Consider the following 25,910-nt stretch of genomic DNA (forward strand, 5'->3'; position numbering starts at 1 on the left):
CGACGCAGAGAAAAACAACACAGACATATAGGCTACGGACAGCAGTGAGAGGCCAAGAGAATGGCTTGAAGTTGAGTCCACCACAAACAAACCCCATTCTCTGCCAGAGGAAGTATTGTCGTTGTTTATATTTGTGTATGTGTGTTGTGTGTTGTATATGTGTGTACGTGTGTGTTGGTTTTGGGGGAGGTGTGAGGCCATGTGAGGACCAGGTGGGGGTGGTGGAGGGGGGGGGGGGGGGGGGGGGGAGCTAAACACAAGCTTCGGGGTAGCCAGGGGAGCCTAGCTCAACACAGATAAGGGCGATCATGCTGAAAATGACTCATAGGTAAGACCGCCTATCTCCGGATACCCAGCTAGAACAAGCCTTATCAAGAACCCTCCTGATCTGGATCTTAAAGACTGAAAGTGCTCGAATTCGCTGCCGCCAGAGTGGGTTATGTAGTGGAGCGCTGCATCTGCAGGAGATGGAAAGGCTTACCTGGCGGCCCAATGGACCATGAGATCTCTCAGGACAGCCGGCGCTGTTGGGTCGAACGGATCAGGATGTCGCTCACAGCCAGGGTGACCTCTTGCAGTGGGGCCATGGTTCACATTCATGACAATAGAAGAAAGGGGGGGGGGGGGGGGGGGGGGGGATACTGAATATATTTTTCTTTATTTATTGTTGAATTGATCATGAATTGTTTTACTTGTATTTTGTTTCTTTCAATAAAAATGTCTATAGCCTCTCGTTTAGCCTATACCACCCCCTTTTTGGGGGAATTTCCACCATGCATGTCTAAATATATTAGCTTATATCCCTACTGAGTTATGTCTGATATATTTAGACATGTAGTTTGACTACCACATTCATGCCTTATCATTTGAAATGTTACACCTTGTTCCTTCTGTGATACTTTGTGATAATAAATCCAACTTTTCAAGGCTAAATAAAAACATTGAAACAAATTCCAATCCAATAGGCCTAATAGCACTCCCCCGAACCCGTCCTGTATATGGGAAATAGTACTTTTTGTTTTACTGAATAACTAGAATAGATTAGAATAGATCTGAAAATAATGAAGACCTTGAGCCCTTTCTATTTATCTGTCTTTGTTATATATATATATATATATATATATATATATATATAATATATATATATATATACATTATTCATATCATTACATTAAGAAGAACGGTATCAATGAAAGGTTTTACCTTTCTATTATATTCCCCAGCTTTGGAGAGCACGCAGGACTCCATCGCACAAAGTTTAGGTCATCTCACCGCGCACCAGCTTAAGTGCACAAACCATCATTTTCAAGTTTTTATTTCAATAGCAGCAGAAGAGATAACAATGTTTCCGTGAATCAAGTGTATTCCCTTTCAGGAATCACATCACCCAAGTCCCAGCACACTTGACTCTGGATTAGAAGAGCCAGATTAAAAAGCTCAATTTAATTACAGCGGATGGATAGATCCACCACTTCAAATAGCAATAAGTAAGGCCCCACTTATAGAGAGATATCTGCCGGCCCCGCTGAGGTCTATCCACCCCAGGTAAAATTGAAGATGTAATCTTTCCACCGCAAAGAATAAACTCCACTGACTGCCTGCCAGGGACACACACAGGGAGCTCGTGATGTATCCGGCTCTCCAATCACGGAGCAGCGCCTTGTAGCCTTAATGTAGATCAATTATAGGGCAGAGGAGTCACTGTCACATGTGATTCACAATATCAATTTCATGCTCCCGGAAAGTGTTTGGCAAGTATTCCCCTCTCTTTACATCTGCTAACCAATCGCAAGGCGACGTGTCAAACGCGAAAGACAATTTAATGGTATGACAGTTAACCAGTGAGCGCGGTGTAGGAGACGATTTTCCCAACAGTCTCTGTCTGTCATGGCGTGATATTTATTTATTTGCTCGCATAGCCCCGCACAAATAAAATGTCACATCTCATTTACACGAGCCCCGCACCCCCCCTCCCACGCCGACCCCCTTTTTGTGATGCATAGATTCGCTGGAAACGGTAACTGCAGGGACCGCTGGAACTGATTAAAGCGGCTTTAAAGCGTGCTCAAACACTAGGCCCACAGTAGGCTATACCGCGCGGATGTTGACACACAGAAATGAAACAGCGGACACCTGGTAGTCCCCTCATTTCAATAATCCCATATTGTGGTTTCATCGTAAACGTAATATTTAGAGAGCCTACGATGAATATAACTTTGTGGTTTATTGGGGGGAATTCTCGTTTTGGGGGTTTGGTAAGAGTACTTTACAAGGTAAACAATTTAGTAGTTTCTTGAGCTTTCTTAAATGATTATATTATGGCCTTATCTCTGCTGTCATGCAAACAGAATGCCATCTGTGTATAGCAGCACACAGCATTGGAACAATCTATGGCAGCCTGTCCTCCCATATCCAGCGTCGTCCATTGACACTACAGCCACCCTCTGATTGAAATACTCATACAAGGTGCTGAGCTCTCGAAGAAAAGAGACAAGATTCTCTCCCCGGTCCTCGGAGGTCTGGACGAGTTTATTATATATTTATCATGTTCTTTTTTTTTCATAAATCACGCGAAGGTGCCAAAGCCATTCCACATTTTGTGAAAAGAAGCAGGTCCACTAATCTATGAATAGGGGCAAACCACCCCACTCTCCCCCCCTCCCCTAGTGACAAATGTTATCTCGGTGTGGCATAGAGGGTTTCAGACCCTCCATTCAGACCCCCACTCACACAGGCAACCGCTAAGATGATGTCACCCTAATCCCCCCCAGGGCAGCCTAGCATCTGTACACCCCCCCTGTTTAGATGGGCAGGTGATTTCTATGTGTGAGCAGAAAAAAAAAAAAAAAAAATACAGAATCGCCAAAAAGGGGCAAGCCAGGAGAAATTATTATTTATTCTGGGCATTACAATGGGAGGGGGTGGTAGGGGAGGAGGTTCGAGAGGGGGTCAGAGTGCTGTCATATTCTATATACACATCCCGGGGTTCTGGGAGATGTGATTTTCCGAAAGGTATAACAAATGTGGTGGAGGTGGATTATGTGTTGGAGGTGTTTTGTTGACGGTGTGTGGCGGTGTGATCGCTGCGTTTTGACACGAGTCAATGGGACTGTGTCTGGAAGTGCATGATGGGAAGAATTGTTGGCGGGGTGGATGGATTCATTGGTTGATTGATTGGTTGTGTTATGGTAGGCCTACTTATAATTCTCAAATAGTCTCAAAAATACTATACTTTTGTTGAATAGTATGGACAATGGTCAAAACATACATTCAATCATACATGTCTAAATTCAAAATGTGATATAGCCTACAGTAGTTCATACTTGTTTTCCCCCTCTGATCGCAAACATCAAACTCATTGTTTTTCTACGTGGGCAGAATTTATCGACGATCGGAAACAAAGAAGCTGGATCTGGATCTGTGGATCTGAACGCCCACCGACCACTTCACTCGCTCACTTCTCATCCACCAGCAGACATTTCCTTCAAGTGTCGGGTCAGTGGAAGTGGAGCCGCCTGCCTTCGTGTGATCTCATTGTGTTGGTGTTCACACACGTTGTTTGTATCGCGGTGGTTCAGCCTTGGACGAGGTCACTAAGGGCTGTGCTTCCTTAACTCAGAGTAATTGAAGTTCCCCGGTTGTCGGAGGTTTTGGGATGGAATTAATCGGCGGGATGCTCAAGGACGGGAAGAAGACGAGATGTCCGAGAAATTAAACGGGATTAATTGAAAATCTTAATTACTTTCTGAGGGCATAAACATCTCAATATCAATTAAAACGTGTTTCCCCTGCTCTTGGAGGATATGAGGTGCAGCAGTTAATTAGATGTGGAGACTGATGGCCGATTTTCAATATACGTAAGCCCTTCGATTGAACGCCTATGATTTAATGGCATAAATAATGCATGTGGGGGCGGGGTGGGTGTGTGGGCTTTCCTTTAGTTTCACACTCTTCATGAGACCTGTTATTTTACCTGTAATGGCTTCATCTACACACACACACACACACACACACACACACACACACACACACACACACACACACACACGCACACACACACACGCGCACACGCACATACACGCACACACGCACACACGCACACACACACACACACACACACACACACACACACACACACACACACACACACACAGCCTTGCGCATTCAAAGTTGAGCAAAGTTGAAGGTTAGATAGATAACGTGAGGCGAGGCGAGCATATCCCGGGTTATAATTCGAGTTTCTTGAATTATAGAGTGCATATTAAGCAGAGGGAGAGTTATATGACTGGAGCCCCAACAGGGAAATAATATCCTCTAGCCGCTTCGCTAGTGCACCGCGGTCCACTGAGCAGATAAAAGCTGGGCAAAAAAAAAAAAAAAAAAAAGCTGGCGAGCGGATGAGGGAAATGTTTTGGAGGTGTTACGATGATTGTTATTCAAGGGACAGCCTCACAGCCAACCACCGGTAGGCTGGCCTGCAGGCCCGTCTGTCATCCCGCCCAATTTCACACTCATTCGTTTTTTTTGTGTGTGTTTGTGTTTTTTTTTCCTCTTCAAGTATTTATTAATTTACGTGACATTTTCCTTAATTCCAGTTTATCTTGAGGGTGGGGTGTAAGAAGGTAGAGGTCTTCTGGTTTGGTACCTTGTCGCTTCTCCGCTGAGGAGGAGGAGGAGGAGGAGGAAGAAGATGAAGAAGAAAAAAAAAGAAAACGTTGGGCCAGTCATGAACCATTTAACCAGAGGGGAAAACGCGAGCCCCCCCCTTTCCCACCCCATTCCCCACTCTCTAAACTGGTATTTCCGAACCAATCTGTGTAGTGTATTCGAATTGCAGAGTAACAAATGGACAGTGGAAAGGGGGTTTGTAATGGTGATTAGAGTCTGAAATTGGTTCAGATTTACAGTGTCAGTCAGACGGAGGGAGAGGAATAAGCAGTCTAAGCGCTCTAATGGATCCATCGGCTCGCCTCGGCTGCTCAGCGGGCCCGCGCGGGGGTCACCAGCCATCCGCGCCCACACGGCCCCCCAACTCCCCGCACACTCCCACATCCCCCCCCCCACCCTGCCACCCCCCCCCACCCCCCCCACAAAAGCACTTCAATTTTGTTAGGAAATGTATCAATTTAACTGACTCGAGCGGCACACTGAAAACCTAATGAATCTGGACTCAATTTTCCACCACGCTGCCCCGACGAAGGGAACGGAAACAATGTTGGTGTTGGTGGTGGTGGGGCGTGGAGGAGGGGGGCGGAGGTGGTGGGGTGGGAGGTCGGGCCTGTCGGAGGATTGGCTAGGCCTGTGTCACATCCGAAACCCCCCCACCCCTCTCTCTCCACACGACCAGTCAGGAGAAAACAGGCAGTGGGGGGGGGGGTGGGGTGGGGTGGGGGGGGGGGGGAGATGGGGTTGGGGGGGCTATTGGCCTCCGTTTATCGAGCGATAGCGACGGTGACGGTGGTGTGTGGCGGTGGCGACCGCTGTCACTCATCTGACAATCACGTCATTAAAGGTAAATTGGCTTCTATTTCAGCCGCGAAATGATAATGCTAATTGAGTGGCAAAACATAATACGGGAGGAAAACTGTTGTTGTAGGGCCGCTAGAGGGGGGGAGGGTCCGAGTTGGAGGTGGAGGTGGGGGTGGGGGGGGGGGGGGGGGGGGACAGATTAAATGGCCATACAATGGCGGGGCGTGAGGCATGGCAGATGTTGCTTTGTGCCTAGCAGCGCGTTGACATATCTCTTGCTTGTCAGGCCTTGCGCTTTAGAAGAGACTTACAGGACAGAGGGGTGGGTGGGTGAAGGGGTGGGATGGTGGGACGGGGGGTACAGGGGGGGGGGTAACCAGATGGCCTTGTAGAGGCAGAGGGTCTGAATAAAACAGTTAAACAGCGGCGGCAGGGTTTGGGAGACAAGCCCGGTGCTACGTGAGACGGGACTGGATGACTGGTTGGTAAATAAGGAGTGGTTGAGGAGTTAAGAGTCTGCTTTTATAAGGCACTAACGACACAATGATTGTGGGGGCCCCTAAACGGCAAGGCCTAATGACAGAATCCTGTTTCAGTGGTTAGACGTTTTATTTAGCGCTCGCACCCTAATCACTAGTGACCCTCCTTTCTATTAGAACTGTCACGTCAGCTCCACTCCTATTTGTCTGGCGCTCCTGAAAGAATGAGAGTGGGAATGTCGCTTTGCTCGCCAAGGTCAAGTGGATATAGTATTTAAACAGCTTGTATATTCTTTATTCTGCAAAAGTTGAGCTGGTTTCCTAAGACCGCACAAGCGTAATGTTGCTTAAGAAGATTAGACATTTTTCAACTGGCTCTCGTTTCAGGAAGGGGAGAGGGATTAGGATGTCACTTGTTTGGCACACCTTGGGCGCATACTTACATAGCATCTTAAGCTTTGATCGACGTGTCAGAGTACGTGTACGGTGCATCGCGGGGCTATGAGGCTCCGCTGTCAGACGGCCGGACTGAGAGAGAAAGGGCCAGTGGATGGGCTTCTTGCCCCCCGTCCACTTGACCTCACCATTATGGCCGACGATTGATCTCATTTGACAAGGCTGTTCTGTGGCGCAGCCTTTGCTGTCTGACAAGACACAGGAGGGAAAATCCCAGGTCTGGTACAAAGCTGATGGCAAAGCGGACGGCTGTAATGTTCACCGGTGAACATCAGCGTTATGGGTGGTGCTCTGTCATCCGGTTTGATGCTGAGGGAATGTTTTTAGTGGGTGGGGGTGTTGTTCCGCTGTGAGGGGAGTTCTTTCACAAGGGAAAGTCAGTGGTTTACCAAGTTCAAGGTTTTGTCAAGACAAAATAGCTTTTTCTGTTATATCGTGTTAGGGATTAAATTTGTATTATTGATGGAGTCGGACCATGAAACTGTGAGATGTCTGAGTTTGTCCAAATGTGTCAGCATATCATTCAGTCACCCACCCCCCCCCCCCCCTCTCCCTTTGCAATATTTGCCTTTTGTTATTTATAAAGGTGGTTTGCAATACAAATCACACTGTGACCACTACTAAAATACGAGGCTTTAACTGGGCTATCTCTTTCATATATCTGAGAAATAAATAGATTCCTCATGATCCCAGCAAAGCCCAAAGCGGAGAGCCAGAATCCTGACATTTCACTGTCGTCTCTGTTCTCCCTCAATGAGAGAGATGAGCTCTAGCTATGTGTGTTGTTTGTTCTCCGCCTCGGACGGAAATAAACAAGCTGATCAATTTGTGTTGAAGCCCTATGGAAAAGAGAAGGAATAAAAAGTTGTAGATGCTATTTTACAGGTTCAAGCTGACTCTTATATTCCCCCTTTCCCCTGTGTCCATCCCCATAGGTGTAGGACTGTGGGACATTTAATCGAGGGACTAGCGGTTTCATATCAGTAACAAAAATCAAATAATGCAAGATGATTTACTCCCCCTAGCAACTAGGGAGCATACTCTTAGCAACCAGCCAAGCCCCGGGCTTCGGTGTAATCAGCTTGAAAATATTTCAATTATTGTGTTGATTTTAGTGGATTTTGAGAGGCGGGGAGAGTGAGCCTCAGTACATTCAGCCCCATGACCTGCCGAGGATGGCATTGATTTAAACAGGTGTCAGAGAGGAAACGTAGAAGCAATCTAAATGGGAATAGGATGGCAAAGTCATTGAGCATTGTTCGCGGCGTGTGTGACATCCAACTGATGCTGCCAAATCAATGCAGCCTCAACTGAAGATTCCACACCGAAGGATTCGCTTGTCTGCCTGCGATTGGACGACCGGCGCGGCGCGGCACGATTGCTTTCTGGGGCGTCCCGTGTATCTCACTCATCTACATTGTTTAGAATAGAAGAGGGCAGCTCTTCAGCACAGCAAATGGTTCGAAACCGCAGCTGATGGTGCGGCATCACCGAGACAGCTGTGTGTTTTGTGTTGGTTTGTTTGTTTGCTTATGTCTATTGACTTTTTTCAGTTATGAGAGAATTTTAATCTGATTCCATGCAATCATTTTCTCCTCTAATGCTGGCATAATGGAGGCACAGGTGACTCATACTATTGTATGCGGTACCATATCAGCCATGAAGTGGTTGTTCAACTTGTGTTAATATACTTATAATGTAGATATTGAATTTACTCTGATATAATGACATCCGTGGTCTGACATTTAGCTATCCAGGATGCATCTGAAATATGAATAAAAACACATTCATAATTAGAAAAAACTCGGACATCTTCTTACCTGGGTGTCACTTCAGCTACACACATATTAACTTATAATGGCAGGTAGTGGGGATAGGGTAAAAGTTGCTAAATTTTGGTTAAATATTTACGTCATTTAATTCCGGGTTTGAATTTAACACAAGCAAACTGCACATTATTGCATATACTTCTCTTTTTTTCCAGCATTGTTTTGGTCCTATGGTTGGAAAAAGTATTATTATAGCATTAGTAGTATCATAATTGTATTAGAGAAAGTGGGTTTTTGCTTTAATAACATAACATATAGTTATTCTTCTGGTTTCATACAGTGTCATGGAATAGCAATTAAATGTGTCGCACTAATGTCTTGAGATTGCCTGGATGCTTGAATCACTGCTTGAACCAGAACCGTCTCTTGTGGAAAACAAAGGAGGCCTGTTATCTAAGTGTGGACCATGTGTAGGTGCGAGGGAGGTTTGTTGTGTGTGGTGTGTGTTGCGTGCACGTTTGTGAGTGTGTTTGCTTATTACAGGGTTGTTATTTCCTGCCTATTGAAACACGGGGGGGGGGGGGGGGGGAAACAACCATTCTTTTAATAGGGTTAATTGAAAGCTCCAAAGCAATGTTATTTTAAGTTTTTGATGTGATGCACGATTAAAACAACAAACTTTGATTTGTTGCAGATACGATTAAGGATTACGCTACTACTTACAATTTGCACTTCCCTCTCAGATTTTCAGTGCCTTTGAGAATAATTGTTATTTTGCCTTATACAATTGAGGTACATCCGTGAAATATTTTGTGGACCTTGAATAGCATATCTTTTTATAATTAAAAATGTGCAACTGCCCAGAACTCAATAACCTTCAGGTTAACATATTCCAGGTGTGTTTACTGTTTAATGTTGACAAGGACTAATGTAAACATATCAGCAGGCTCAGGCATTTTGGATTTCAGATTGCCCTCAAGGTAAAAAATTAATAAATAAAAAATCCCAAATATTGCAAGACTGTCCTTGAGCAAAGTGTGCAACTGAGAAGATACCCCTGCCCTCTGACGTCTGTGAGAAAAAAAATACATATATTATTATGAGGCTATGAGTGGATGCACTTGTTAGGATTATAGCAGAACCCAAATAACTGTTAGAAAGTGTTATTTCAGGCAATTGGTATGTAGCTGTCTTATTTAGATAGTTAAGAATGAAATACATTTAATGAAACGGCTTCCAGTTGGTTTCAAAAATACACAACACACAATAACAATTGCAGTGTTAATATGGGCAATTACAGCATTAGCCACATAGCACAATGTTTGCTAGCTAGGTGCTACCAAATACATGGAAATACCACAGAATAATAACTACAGTGTGTCACAAACCACAAAAACAGATGTCAGAAGTCACAGCATTTATAGTTTATAACAACATATGCTTGATTCAGTTGAAAATATACATTGTATGGGAGTAGGTCTTCTTTTGCAACATGTTCTACAAATGTATCACATTATTCCCATTCAAATGTGATAGTAAATCAATCAATGAATCAGTTGGTCAAATACATTTGGACAGTTTATTATAAAAGCAATATTGTTGAATATTGTTGTAACAAAAGATGCTCCTTCATTGCCTCTGTGATGTGTTTGCTAGCTGACATTGCTTTGCTAATGTCTGGTAAAATTATAACCTAGTTAATAAGTCCAAGTAGACCCTATTGTTGAATGTATCATTAAACATTTTCCTTGAGAGAACCTCCATTTAAATAAAGGACCCAAAGGAAATTAAGTATCTGGTGGTAAAAATAAAATTGCTGCAGCAACAAAAAAATAACAATTTGTCATTATGATTTTAGTGTTGATGTAAGAGTATATTGATAAGTCAATTTTTTCACTTCCTCCCATTAGGACACATGTCTAGCATTGTTAGCTTGTGTAAACCAAGTATTGAGTGCATTCATTGAGTAAGTGTATTCATTTGTAAACTGATCCTTTTCCCCAAATCGAGCAAAATACATCTTAAATTGTGACGTCAGATAGATGCTAATGTGTGTGATCACATTAATCATCTGATGGGATCGCACGTTCGCCAGTTAGTCCACTATGATTCACACTGAACTGAGGTCCAGAAGTCAGGTGTCGTAATTTAATTGTGTTATTTCCTACTTCCCTCGTATACTTCAGGGGACTGGAGAGTAGAGAGATCTAGAATTGACCCCTCCCCCCCTCCCCCCCTCCCCCCAACCACTTCAACCTCCCGTCCTCACCCCTTACACAAGACATCCCACCCTCCACACGCACACACACATATAGGCCCACACTCTCTCTCTCTCTCTCTCTCTCTCTCTCTCTATCGCTCTCTTTCTATCTCTCTCTCTCTCGCTCTTCCTTTCACACTCACAGGCTCCCTCTCTCGCCCCCTTTTCCTTTTTAATTGGGGACACTGGGGGTTCACCTCAGTTTTCACTTTAATCTTGACCTGAGAAGATAAACCCTTGATAAAAACAAGAATCATTATCTTCCCTGAGAAATTCAAGGAATAATTTCCCCTGCTCATGTTGTAGCGATTAACGGGGGGAAGAAGGGCTTTGCTGTTGCAGATATCTCCAACATGTGGATATTGTATGGAGTCCATTGAAGGCTGTTCATGAAGGAGGTGTTGAAGTGAGAAAAAGAGGGACGTGTGTTAGTACAGTTGAAGGATTCGCACTTTAACCTGTACCGCACTTAACCTGTAGTGTGTGTAAGATTGATTTGTTTTTTGACTTAATAAATCTGATTCAGAGCATTTTTTTCTGAAACGAAAAAACAAACCATGAACGTCTAGTTTCTCAAGAGAGGACCGCTGACAACTGTCAACGGTCCTCCAATGCGGTCTAAACATAATGCTTAGTGATATGATGATACAAGGACTTTGATCCTATATGCTAAATGTGCTGTTTCATAGCAAACAATAAGAAAGAGATTCACGCAGACGTAATTAGTCTGCCCTCAATTTCCATCTGGGTATCGTCTCGTCTTGATGTTGTCTTGTTTTACCTCTACACTTGAGAATAACATTGATCAATCGGAAAGTTGACACATCAATCACATCAGAAATGGCCTGATTATTTTCTCTTTTCTTTTTTTCAAGCTCATTTCCAAGCACTTCTTCTCTACACCGGCCGTCTACGTTCACGTCTTCACACAGTTGGGCACAGACATTGGGAAGGCTACGTGGCGACTCCGCTAACTCTTTAGCGTGTCATCTGCAGTAAAGCAAAGGGTCAGCGACTGCCCCCAGACAAGGACACGTTCCCCTCCCTCCTGATTGGAGGACTGCCCGGTTCTCGGTGGAATATAGTGGCGTGGAAGTAGGTCACATGCGCTACCTTAATGCGAGTTGTGGTATAAGTGTTTTCAACTATACAACCTTTCCAGCGTCTGAATTAATGTGCCCGCCATTCATTTCGGCACTCTAACCCCGATGAGGGGTGTAATGTAGACCAACTAATGGCGTTTACTTTGCTTGGATAAAAAGGGGCTCTGTGGAGGCCGTTGTGCGTTAAAAGTGTACCATTGTTTGCAGCAGCCAGGGGCCTGCTTTTAAACGGGAGGGAATCATCTATACCAGGAGCTAATGCTTGACCTAAAACACTTTTACTTATTAATCAATGTGAATCGACAGACATCAGGGGTCAAATGGTGAGGTAGAAAGCGCTTTGGTCTTTTTTAACAATCTGAAGGTGTGGATGATAGCGATTGTGTCCCTTGACCAATGGCTTGACGGATGTGTCAAGCCAATCAGTTTGTTGTATGACGTGCATACAAATTACAAGCACAAATAATAATATAAACCTGGGGGAGATAATATTGCAGTGACGAGGGGGTTTGACTCCCAGCAGAAAGGTACTAGGTTAGATCCCCAATGTCGGACGCCTAGATGTCATTCCTGAGGTAGATTCCTATTCAGCCTAAGTCGCTTTGCATAAAAGTCTGTCTGCTAAATTACTTCCATTGGAAATTGTAAAAGTGATGACAATGAGGAGATCATCTAATGCTGCTATCCATTTGTATGGTAAGCCGGTACTTCCGAACTGCTCTAGCAAGAACGTGATGTCATTTCCTAGCTCGAGAACAAACAACACAACTTTACAATGTATTGCACGCACAGCAAGACACGTGCAATGCATAAATTGGTGACCGGAATAACGTAGCAATGTAATCAAGCGTGTAAGAGCATTTAAAATCGACCAACGTGGTACAAATATAAAGAAAATAATTCTCTTTACGGGCGCAGCCATCTTTGTTGTCGAGTCGTTCTAATTCACTCTACTTTCAGAACTACGAGACCAAAAGGGGGTGTTCCTGCGTGAAATGCCGCAAGATAGCTGGGAGATTTACACCTTACGACTCGTACGGGTGTACCATACAAATGGATACCAGCATAAGTCTGTGGCCGTGGGCCCCGGAGAGGCCCTCTGGGGTATATTCAGGCCTATATATCTCCTGCGACGCCATCTGCATGTCGGGCGACCCCATTGACGTGAGGGGTTAGGCATCTTGTTCAACGGTGGGCTGCAGACACCATCGGATTTGAACCCACAACCTTCTGGCTCGGAGTCAAACACCCATCCTGACTATCCTGCCCCCTTTTTAGAACTGCGTCATGTAACCAAAATCACCAATGTTTTACTTGTTTCCCCTCCATCTGAAGAGCTCATTTTGATCCACAATCTCTCTTCAATGTTAAACAAAACACTAAGCGTCACTTGGGGATTGGTTACAGAGATTCTAAACGGTTGATCCCTGTTGTGCAGTACTTAAAATCTAATTAGAAGAGCCACATCAGACGCCGTTGTCCAGGCAGAAGTGTCTTTACAAATTCATTAACCATCTACCTGTGATTTCTTCGTAGCATTTCCCCGTCGGGAGGTCTCCGCAAAATCACATTCTGTTTGTGCGCGCGTGTGCGTGCTCGTACCCACACGTGTGTCTGTGTGTGTATGTGTGCGTGTGTGTGTTTCTGTCGGTGTGTGTATTCATTCACACTCTGTGCGTATGGGTTCGGCATGACAAGATAAGCAGTTTAAAAAGGGATGCTCCACGTTAAGGAAGATTAATTGAATTATGTTGGGATGTTGCAGAAATGACCAAAATGTAGAAATATATTCAGGGCACTGATTGTGACCAATTGTTTATGTTTATGTCTAAGGAGGCTGCACACGGCGCTATAATTGTTCCTCCTCCCTTCTTCTAAATCTCTTATTTAGAAAGCACCGGGATACTCATTGATTGCGCAGAATGAATGTTACACCAGAGAGAGAGCGCGAGAGGGACTCATCGAGCTCTGTCCCGCTCTCTCTCCCTCTCCCTCTGTCGATAGTGGTGGTGGTGTTGACGAGCTGTCCTCCGTCATCTCGCGTGTTGTTGATGGATAAGCTCACACTTCCAAGAAGTAACCACCATTGATTCTGTCCCGCCATCACCTCTAATGTGCTTCCAGCCTTTGCACAGTAAGCTCTTTTATGACTAATCACACCCATTTACACAACTGATACGTTCAAGTTTGGTTTGTTGGGTTTTTCTTTGTCGTTTTTTTTGCCAGGTGTGTGTGTCAGTGTCAGTGTCAGTGTGTGTGAGTCGGTGTTGGTGTGTGTGTGTGTGTGTGTGTGTGTGTGTGTGTGTGTGTGTGTGTGTGTGTGTGTAAGTGTGTTGCTCTCAGTGTGTGTGCGTGTGTGTGTGTGTGCGTGCGTGTGTGTGTGTGTGTGTGTGTGTGTGTGTGTGTGTGTGTGTGTGTGTCATTGTTGGTGTGTGTGTGTGTGTGTGTGTGTGTGTGTGTGTGTGTGTGTGTGTGTGTGTCATTGTTGGTGTGTGTGTGTGTGTGTGTGTGTGTGTGTGTGTGTGTGTGCGTGTGTGCGCCTGAAGCTCTCAGACACACAGTGGCGGTACTGAAATGTTTCCTGGCTGTCAAATAGGCCCCACTTCCTTTGCTCTAACAGGATCGATTTCAACCAGCGACGGAGCCCCCCCATAACATGCTCCTCCACAGGGCACATTGATGGGTAACATTTCAGGCCCAGTTGAACCCTATTTCCCCTGGGCCATTAACCGGAGAAAACTGGACCCTGACTCGCTCTCTTCTTGAGTCTTGTTCATCCTTTAGCTTACTGCCACATTAATGGCAGAAATTGTATGTGTCAGTATACTCGGACCAGGGAAGACAAAAGATGAAATAATGCGCATGTAATAGTGAGATCTGGGGGTCTTGGCCTTGACGTGCTAAGTACATCTGCAACATGACTTTAATAGTGGAAGAGGAGAGCGAGGGAGGACATGTCAAGTCTTTCTCGGGAGCCTTTTATAATTGCAACTAGAACGGTCCATCAAAGAACAGGCCTTTAGGCACATCTGAGCTCATGCTATTAGCTTCAGGATTACCATCTCTTCTATGTATTGGTTTAGTGTGGTTGTTATTAGTAGTATTGTTGTTATTACTATTGTTATTATTGTTTTTTAATGTTATTATTTATATTAGTCAGGTTACTATTTGGTTTTAATGTATGTATTATGTATTATAATCATTATCATTTGTTTCCTTTGTTCAGGATGCGCGCTATTAAATCGAGGATAATACAGGCAAAAATAACATTTTAATAATTAGCCAGTCATTTTCTAAGGAGATTAATGTCGTCTGTCGAGCAGAGAGGAGAAAGGCGGCGTTGTGTGGACTGAAACGATACCTATTCATCTGGAAGGTTAACTGCACCCCATAGCAAAACTCCTCTGATGTCCTGCTGTTGGCATGACCCAGATCAAGAGATAATTAATTAGAATTAATTGTGTCATCATTTCTTCAAATCCATTAACAAAAAAGGATTTCTCGAAGTAGCCTCTTGGAACATGTCTGTCTCGGAGTCAGACGTCTCTATCTCTAATTCTAGAAAAGGATGCGGACGGATGGACAGAGAGATAGAGAGATTGAAAGATAGAGAGATAGAGAGATTGAAAGATAGAGAGATAGTGAGATAGAGAGATTGAAAGATGTACAGATAGAGAGATAGAGGGATTGAAAGATAGAGCGATAGAGAGATAGAAAAATAGAGGGATAGAGAGATAGAAAGATAGAGAGATCGAAAGATAGAGCGATAGACAGTAGATATATACACACATCAGATAAATACAGGTAGATACTATGTAGGTAGGTACTCAAACCATACTGGTTGATAGACAATGAGATTTTACCAATAAGGAGCTGGGTGAACCAAATGCTGTCATCGTTTTTAACAGCAGGACCTTTTGCTGAAACCCCTTCAATATCCATAGAGACATAATTGGCTTGTGGAAATGCATTTTTTCCACAACAATTGCTTTACAATGTACTTTATTTATACATATACACGTACATGGAATAAACCCTGAATTGGCTTTTGGTGTGTGAGTGGGACCCATTTAGGATGCCCCCCCCCCACCCCCGACATCTCATGTTCACAGCAGGTTTACTTTGCCCCTTATTACGTATACCACCACACACGACCATACTGAAGTAAGAACAGGATGAGGGCTGTGGGTATGGGTGGCTGGGTGAATGGGTGAATGAATGGACGGATGCATGGAGAGATGGATGGGTGAATGGATGGGTGGATGGGTGAGGGAATGGATGGATGGAGGGTTGGATGGGTGGGTGGGTACATGGATGGATGAATGGGTGGATGGATGGACGTATGGATAGATGGATGGGTGAAGGAATGGATGGATGAGTGGATGAATGAATGAAGGGATGGATGGATGGTTAGATGGGTGGGTGGGTGGGTGGGTGGATGGGCGGGTGGGTTGGTGGATGGACATGGATGTATGTGGATTGTAAATACTCAGTGTATTTGAACAGTAATTTGAGTCATTCTGAGTAAAGGTAGTAGCGGGAGCTAAAGCCTGGAAGCCTTCTTAGTGTGTTGTGGCAATATCCAATGGCTGGGCCTGAGGTAAGCCATCTTAAACATACCAGTGTAACTATATATAGCTTTTAAAGTATGAAAGTACACCCTGGAGGGTTTAAGTTTGTATGTCTGAGTCAACATTACAGGAACATTAACACATATGCGTTGTGGTGTCGTGGTATATCCACCCCTTATGATGGAAGTTCATACCACATTAATTTGTTACAAATGGTCATCATATTAATAAGGATATATGTTTTTATTTACACAAGGGGATAAAGAAAAAGCAGTTATTTAATAAGCACAAAATACCATGCTGGTTAGTGTTAATATTGGTTGGTGTAGGTCAGAACAATTAGCTAAAATCAATATTTGCTGCCTTAGAAAATACAAGGAGATAATGAGAGACAATCTTTCTAGGGGAAATCTTTGCTCATTAATTAGAAGTGCCCTTTAACTGAAAAAGTCCTACAAAACAAATCTCACACTGTTACCTACCTTTAGAAACTGCACTTGTGTATGAACCAGTAGAATACAGTTGGTGAGAAAATACATGTCTATCAGAAAACTTTCACAGTAGCAACATCTGAGCTCATTAAGAAAGAGTCAACTTTTGCTTCCTGCTTTAAAGATTCTAAGTTTAAATCTTAAAGTTGTTGTTATTTCCTCGAGCATGCATCATTTCCAAGCTAAACAGTACTCTTATGAGCTTAAGGAACATGACAGTATGTAGTGTCCACCTATGATGTGTGATGGATATATCAACCTATCAGTAACAGTCCACTGGGTAGGCTAGTAGGTTGAGCTAACTATCATACATTTTGGTGTGATGACATATCAAACTCACAGCTGGTGGTGAAATTGAGGCCCATTTCTTTGACCTGAGCCTTCTTGTATCACCATTCATTGCGATGGACATATCACTTCTTTCTACCGAATTGTTTAACCTGCAATTATTCGATTGTGTGTATTGTTAAAGGTGGGAAACCTTGAAACCTCACAATAAATCAACAGGATCCTGCTAACTACGGACTCCAAGTTCAAGGTTTGCATTACAGAAAGTCAAGTCAAGACCATTCCGCTGATGACGATGATCAGTGGTGATGTGGTGGTCATTGACTGATGAACTAATATTGTGAGATAGATGTGGCTGTGCATGTCTTTGTGATGCCATGCCTGCCTATGGCCAACTGTGCTTTAATGAAACCAATTCTCTGTTCAGCTTCACATGTCTTTTTTAGTTTGTTCTGTCCTTGCAATGTGCCTGATTTTGGGTTGCAAGGAACGACGTTTCCATGGTAGTGCAGCCCACGTTTCTTCCTCAACGCTTTGGATTGATCTTATTTAGAGCCGCGCTGCATACGTTTTCATGAAGAACACCATCTGATGAATAAAGACAATGATCCACTAAAAGGAACACACTGATTAACTGAATACCGAGCAGCAACAGAAGTAGCATCTTGATGCTAGCCTTCCTGGACTCCAGGGAGCGCAGGTACACCTGTTGTTTTGGTTGGTCGAGGATTAGAGTTGAGGTTGAGTTAAGATAGGCGTCATGATGGCCATGCTATGCTATGGGTTGAGGTCAGTTACGCTAATGCTCAGAATATCCTATCTACTAGGTCTATCTAGCTAGCTAGGACAAGCATTAGCCTCGTGATCAGACATCTTTGAACAATATAAATGAATGGTAGGACCTATAACACAAACACACATGGGAGAAGGAGTAATACCTGTTCTGGCCTGCTCTGGCCCTGGCTGCCTTGGGAGCATCCCACTATGACTGCGCTAGATTTTCCAAAAAATCACTGATGGCGGAACTTGTTCGCCATCTGTAATATCATTCCGTCCATTCTTCCATTCTTCAATCCGTCCACTGCTTGTGCTTTTGATGGTCATCGTGTTATCTAGACGGTGGTGGCGGCGGTTTGTTTTCATTGGATGTGAGGGGTTGTGAGGGGTCATTGGGTTGTTTAGAAAAGTGAGTGAATATTCTTATTAGAATTCGCACAACTGTAACACATTTACTTATGACTCAATGTAAATTTAGAACAAAGGTTCTGAACAATAGGACTAAATGATAGTGCCCATAATAGGGATTATAGGGCTTATAATCATAGATATCATATTTCGGCAAAGTCTTTGATATATAATGGAATGACATCTTTAAAATAGTGTTAGTTGTGTATTCTATTGCTTATACTATAGTTTAATTTAAATTTAAAAATAAACAGCAGAAGTTGTGACATCACAAATACTACAGAATTACATTTGATTGATTGACCTATAGAGCGCAGTTCCACCTCTAACGTGTTTCCTGTCCTTGCTTTTTACTTCAAAAGCTCTTGCTAGGTATGTGTAATTGTGACGTATCAGAGAACCCATTTGGTTAGTGCCACGTCCCTCCTCCGACAGCCCCGTACACGAGAACCATCTAAAGCTGAGGTCTGACACATCTGACGTTTGAAAGGAGAAAGTTATTGTCGTTGTTTTTTTAGTCCAGAAAGTGGGTTATAGTTTAAATAATAGCACAATGGTAGCCCATCAAGTATGCTATAATAAAATTAATGTATTATGTAAAATACAAATATTTTATATTTATCCTAATATAACAGGCCCCCAAAAATGTAGGCTACTTTAGGCCATTTATGTTTATAAATGTGTACAGTTCATTCAGTGAGGCTAAAATAAGGATTAAAGGCCATACATGACACACTTACCCTTTAAGAAGCAATTGTACATTAAGTGTTATGTTTTAATTTAGTAAGACCTACAACTTGAGAACGTTGAAACATAATGCATAATCATTAAGTATCTCAGTTTTACTCAATGAAAAGTAAAACTCAGACCACCTATTATGACGTTTTCCATACAAAGGTCTAAATGTTGGTTCATTATTAGAGTAGAAAACTACTGTCAATAGACAGGTATGCCTATTTATGTAGGCTAATGCACATTTATCAAATTAACTGATGTAAATATCAGCTTTTTCTTAATTTTCCATATAGGCCTCGGGATATATCTGTTTTTACCAAACAATGCAGGACAACTACCTAGAAAATGGTGAGCCCTAATGAATGCACTATACGAGTATACGGTCTAAACCCAGGCCTGGCCCAGGTTTGCACAGAGATTAGAATTATCATTTCCATTGCCGCATTAATGAGTGTGAAATGTGAACTAATCCTAAAAGACAAAGTACACTCTTATATTCTGAGGAAGAAAATTCCTTTGACCCATGAAGCAAAACGATTAGGCCCACGCGTGTGCCAGGATCTCAGATCAGAAGAGGGGGGGGGGGGGGGGGGGGGACCCAAGATGCGTAGCATATAGACCTAATAATAACACAACTCTTTTTATTACACAAGGAAAACCTTGCTCGATTTAATGTATTGCTTTGATTCTCATATCAGCACTTCCACACCTAGTGGATAAAACGTTTATAATTGACAAAATAATAAATCATAACAAAGAACTGAACGATTGTGGCATATTTCTTATTATTATTATTTCGTATTATTGTTTCATAATGGCATGTACTGTGCCGTGTTTGTCCCTATATTGTTGGGTTGGGGACATTTATTTAAGTTTAATTTTACTTTTGAAAAAGGTTATGATACGGTGATATTAGTTCATATTTTTGGGGAGTCGTTGAGAATGTACGTGAGCAAGATTGTCGAATGGCTCTCGGTGAATACATGCCTTTGGCCTAATTAATTGCGCAAATTTGTTTCTATTAAGTAAGACTAACACATATTGAGAAAACTCCATTAACCTTAATTAAGCTCGATTGACTAATTTAGGAAAGGTGTGGTTGGAAACAAGGCTTTGGTGTGTTTTTTTCTCTCTCTCTCTCTCTCTCTCTCTCTCTCTCTCTCTCTCTCTCTCTCTCTCTCTCTCTCTCTCTCTCTCTCTCTCTCTCCCTCTCTGCCTCTTTCTTCGATAGTGAATAGGCTGCTTTCTGCCTTTGGGCTGCTTTTCCTCCTCTGAGACCTGAAAATGAGAAATGGAAATGGAATACCAGGAGGTGCTAAATTAGCTGCCTGATCTGCACTTATTGCCGCACACAGGCCTCTATTACTTTGCCAATCTGTGCCTCTCTTTTAGCATTCCGTGCATGCAGAGGCTTCTAGATAGCATATTTATCAAATGGGAAAATGAATGCACGATGATCAGTTAAATTGAAAATCAGCGTCTGCATGACAGCTCGACCTGACACCTCCGTAATTAGAAAAAAAAATGATGGCGTCCGATGCATAATAGAGCAAAAACAATTTACACTCTCCCATAATGATCTGGCGTTCAAATTGAAAATTTTCTCTGGGTAGAAATTGAATTCATAAAGTGTGATTCATGGAAGACACAGCTCCTGGAGGCAGCCTGGGCATATCGATTGATAGTTTGTCTTGAATCACGCGTGCCGCTCTTAGGCAAGAAAAGCTTAACTACTTAAGCAAATCGCTAATTTCACCTTAAGGCCACCAATGTGCAGCCAGCGATACTCCTATTCAGGGGAGCTAATGAATTATGGATGAACTGGGCATAAGTTCCAAATAGCCTAAGAGTATAGGAGGGAGAGAGGAAGAATTAACCAAGGGACATCAATTTTAGGTTATTTCCAAACCGACCTTTCACTTCAATCTGGGAAATAAACCTTTGCCAGTTTTTTTTTTTTTGGGGGGGGGGGGGGGGTTGTGCTCTGTTTATATAGCCTAAACGACGTCCTATGGCTTAAACTGTGTCATTAAATGATTTGTATTATTTTATTATTATAAAATAACCGTATTCATTAGGGTGTTTTACGCCGTGGCTATAGTTACACCCACAGCCTTCAGCCTCGCAGCACTGATCTTTTCCATTCAGTGCCATGTTGGCTTTTTCATCCCCTGCCTCCCACCTAATAAGTAATTGCTTCCTAGAGCAAACAGCTGCAATATTATGTAAATATTTTGAAAAGGACACTGGCTCAGAAATTCATTTGCACCGGCTCAGACATAAAGCTGCCCCTCTGATTATTTTCAATTTATTTGCAAATCGAGAAGCCAAAAAGAGAAAACTACCACAAATGCTCGTGGGCATTTCAACAACGCCAACAACACCGCTTCCTGGCTTCAGATACTGGAAATACTGTCGTGTTTTTTTTTTTCCAAGGACTCTGTTTGTTTAAGAAGACCTTCTTCTTTGTGTTGTTTTGGTTTAGATTTTAGTTTAAATTCAGCTTTTTATACCTTGTGGTCATCATTGCTAATATTCCGAAGGAGGCGCAGATGTCCCAGACCCTGCATGCATCCCCCCGGGAGCCCGAGCCCTATTAGAACAAATGTGTTCTGCTATTGTAAATAGGCACGTTCGCTTCACCCTTCCCATTACAGCCGACGCATGATCAATAGGCTGATAACACAGAAACATCAATGTAAGCGACAGAACAATGAGGGATATCATCGAACATCTATCTTAATATAGCCGGATACAAGGGCCCCTGACAAAGTGAAAAGCTCATGAAAATTCCGCCCCACGAATTCCCATCTCCTATCCAATATGCACAAACACACTCCCAGCTGCCGAGGCTATTATTTTCCTATTTCAATTTGACACCCCAGCCTTTCATGCTAATTCTATTATTCTTGGAAGTTTATGTGATTTCATATCACTAGAAATCGGTAATGTATTATAACCCTTTGAGCTAAAATAAACTGAATCCCCGCAGTAGCCACCGGGAAAATAATTACTTTCATATCCAAACTCTGCAGGAGTCGAGCGGGTCCTTTGCCTCGGGCTCCTAACCTCATTTCGGTGGGGCTTATAGATGAATAAATTTGTTAAGGCAATATACAAAGTACAACATGAGATTTCTTGAGAAAGCCCTTCCTACTGTAGACCCTCCTGGATGTAAGGTCTCACACACACACGATTTGAGGGGCTTGTATACAATAGATTTATTTACGAAAACCTTACATATATAAATAGTATAATACCTTTTTACACATTTTGAGGATTTTTGTGGTTCTGATGTCTTGTTTTTTTTTGTTTACAGTTTAGCAGACATTAAATATCAAACCTTTACCCGCGAAACAAACACACAAGAGGAGGAGAGAGAGAGGTAGAGAGAGAGAGAGAGAGAGAGAGAGAGAGAGAGAGAGAGAGAGAGAGAGAGAGAGAGAGAGATCTATTTGCTAACACACCATAATGGAGATATTAGCTGAGAAAATGTAGCCTAGATTATAAATGCAATTCTGGTGGACTATGATAAAACTTTGGCCTACTGAATCTCGTCCCTCGATCTATATCAACAATTCTTCCGATTGAGGCTATACTTTTTAGGGCTATTTTCAGGAGTCTGTCTTTGTTTCTTTTGGACTATAAGTTATAACTGACTCTGAATGGTCACAATAGTCTTTATCTTGGAGGTGCTCTTTTGCGTCTGCCTGTAAGGAGCTGGGGTCTAGGGGCCTGGACTCTCGCACGTCGTTGGGGAAACACGTGTCACTACTATTACTATTACTACCACTGCTGACTGACTGACTACTTTTGCCACTGAGAAAAGTGGCCCGGGACGGACTGCTCTGTGGGGAACTCGTCTTCATTCTCTCCGGCAGAGCCACCCCCTGTCCCCTGATCGACAGCGCGTCATCGTCCTGTGTCGAGTCGCAATTATAGTCCATGGCGCGGTTCTTACATCCCGAGTTGGCCGGATTTCCTCGACCACGCTCAGCATCGTCCATGACGTCGGTTTTTGTTGTTGTTGTTGTTGTTATTGTTGTGGGGGTTGCTTTCAACGAAGTCTGTGGGACGATGAATCCCAGCGGCTGGGTGATGGGGTACAGTAGGAAGTGTCCCTTTCCTATCAAAGGCCGCGACGGGGGTAAGGCAGAGAATCCGTCCACGTTTGATTTGCGCCTGCAGGGTCTGGAGTCGGACAGGAGGCTCTCGACGCTAAAGGGGTTGAGTTTCTGAAGGCCGGAGGCCCTGCTGTTGGCACACAAGCTCGACTGCTGGCTGCTGTCCGACGAGTCCAGCTCGGAGCCGCCAGCGTCGTGGTGGTGCGACTGTCTTTGGTTGTGCGTGGGGGTGGTGATGGTGGTGGTGGTGTTATGGGTGTGAGGATGGGTCGTTTGGTCACAGCTCGTTGGCGTTTGGTTCCTTCCCGCAGATGGGTTAAAAAGGGCGCCCGTGTGCTCGCTGTCCGTGACGTGGGACACTCCGCTGTCACTGTCCGAGCCGGGAGTGTGAAATAGGTCCCCGTGGAGGAGCTTATTCTGCGCCTTCAGCAGCCTGCGCTCCTGCTTTCTTTTCTTCTTCTCCAGCCGGTCCAGCTCTCTCCGGGCGATCTCGTCCGCGTCCATGGGCTCCCCGCTGCAGGTGGTGGGGTGCGAGTTGTGCGCCGGTCGCCCGGGACCTTTCTTTGTGTTCTCTTTTTTCCTCCATTTTGCCCTGCGATTCTGAAACCATACCTACAGAGGCAAGGAAATGTTGCATTAGTCAGCAGCACACGATTTTAACCCAAAATATAAGACCTATCTAATGTAAACAAAACAAAACGGTGCGTTGCTCCCAAAAGTACATTATTGTGCACGTGACTTGGTTGATGAACACTGTAAAGGGCCATGTTGTGTGCTTTGGCCTTTGTTCTATGTATATAAAGGATATTATAGCCTACACATTGCAATATTAATATTATAAATGAAATATAGAAATATAATATATATTTTTGTCAATAATTGATAGTGAATTTTACAATTAAAATGCATGTAACACATATGGCTGCATTACCATGCAATATAATACAAATATTAAAATGTTTAGGTATTATGATTTTATTTTATAATAGGCTGCTATACAAAAATCGAGTATTGTATATTCAGTTTTTTCCCCTTTTTCCCCCTTAAATATAAATATAAGTAAGTATATACTAAACAAAATAATAGTCTTAGAATCCGACCTATTTGACATGCATGCACTGGTTTGGTCAATTGTTTGATATTTGTATTACAAAAAAAATAAGCAATGGGATATTAACGAAAACATAAAGAAATTCCCCCTTGTGCTGCCTGGTGTGGACTGGTTTTGTCTCCGAGAGTCGGATGCCATTGTTGAGCTATAGCAACACCGTCCTGCGTTTCTTATGACAACTACACTCCCAGATCTGTTCTTCAATTTAAGCATTCTAACAGAGTTCAAATAGACATGTAGACAGATAGTAAAAAAAAAAATGGTACAGCCGTCGATGTAGCCTACCATAACCATGCATGCACAAACTCGGAGATTGAGAGCAAAGTTGACATGCAAAGGGAGGAAAGAAACATGATTTACCTGTACTCTTGACTCTATCAAGTCCAAGCGGAGAGCCAGAGCCTCCCTCATGAACACGTCCGGGTAATGGCTCTCATTAAAAGCCTTCTCTAATTCCTCCAGCTGCCAACCAGTGAAATTAGTGCGTGTTCTCCGTCTCTTGCAACCGGGGCTATCTTTGTCTGGATCTCCCGAGTCTGACGTGAGGATACACAACGATAAGTGTCAACATTGCACTGCATTAGGACATGCATTTCCACCACTAACATGCTTCAAAACAAATGCGTATAAAATAGCATGCAGTTAAACGAGGTAAATGGAGGCTGTACGGTTAGAAATGTCGGGGATGGATATGCCTTCACCAAACTTAAGCGTAATACGTTAATAGCCCGTTAAAGAAGGATGCATGTAGGCGCGTGTTTTGACTTAAGTGACTACAACAGCATCGTTATTGCGCACAGCTTTAGCATCTGATGGTCGCGATGCAACGGAAAGGACCCACTTTGCTCCATAAAAGGCATCGTGTCTTTGTTGTTGGTCTGCACAACCATGCATTTCGTGAATGTATAATAAAGGGCTAGGCTAAATCGCATAATAAAATCGTGCCTTACCTGTCAGTTTATACTGGTTATCTCCGTTCATACCGCAGCCCGCAGACAAGAGCGAGTTGGAATTAACAACAGACGCCGTGCAGGACCCGTTAAGTAATCCGTCTATGGAAAAGGGAACCGCGGTCGCAGATTGGAGTTGATGACCGGCTAATTCGTACACATGATGGTGGCTCAGATGGTACGGGAAGCCCACCATCCCGCCGAGAGAGCCTCCGAACTGGGCATGAGGAGGCTCCAGTATCCTGCTGTCCATCATCCCGCAGCAGGCGAAAGGGAACGACGTCTTGAAGCCGGCGATGTGGATTTAAAAAGCATGCAGTGAGCGTGGCCGACGAGCAGGGGACATGATGTGAAGGGAGGGGATGAGCTGTACTTTATCCACGTGAACCTTCCAATAATTAGCCGCGGCTTTGGGAATTTGAGACCAATGAGAAACGGTAATCGACTCTGACGTCAGAGACGGGGTCTGCAAACGCTTTTCATATCGATTGCTAATTAAACCTGACATCCCACCTCAATAAACAATATCAGAGCTGTCACAACAAGACAGGGGGGCTTTGATAAGAACTACATTGTAACTACACGGGGGACCAGCGAGGAGAAGGAGCTCGCATTGAAACGCAGAGGGGGAAACGCGGGGCGGGATCACTTTGGATGTTAGTTTTGTTGGTTCCCCTTAACTTTGGCTCACATTGCACACGCTTGCTGTACATTTATTTGGGTTAGATAAATAGTAGCCGCGCTGCAATTAAGGGGCCAATCAATTATAGGCTATTTAGATTGCCGAAGCAAATGGAGCATATAAAAGTGAATAGATGCGTTTAGCGGACGTTGCACAATATAATCAATTTAATGTGTTTTGTCACTTCCTATACAACGAGGGTTGAAAGAGTAGGACAACCGTGGAAATACGAAAGAA

The 25,910-nt window shown here is 43.4% G+C and overlaps 1 protein-coding gene across 1 annotated transcript; it reads right to left on the reverse strand.

The window, feature by feature from the left end:
- Positions 1 to 22,420: 22,420 nt before the first annotated feature.
- uncx (UNC homeobox) lies at positions 22,421 to 25,306 on the reverse strand (the record flags this gene model as incomplete). Its single annotated transcript, XM_084488478.1, is given in 4 exon segments — positions 22,421 to 23,542; positions 24,402 to 24,577; positions 24,992 to 25,270; positions 25,273 to 25,306. Coding segments are annotated over 4 exon segments (1,611 nt in total).
- Positions 25,307 to 25,910: the final 604 nt, after the last annotated feature.

This window comes from Micromesistius poutassou, assembly GCF_964030765.1.
Source record: "Micromesistius poutassou genome assembly, chromosome: 1".
NCBI classification, from domain to species: domain Eukaryota; kingdom Metazoa; phylum Chordata; class Actinopteri; order Gadiformes; family Gadidae; genus Micromesistius; species Micromesistius poutassou.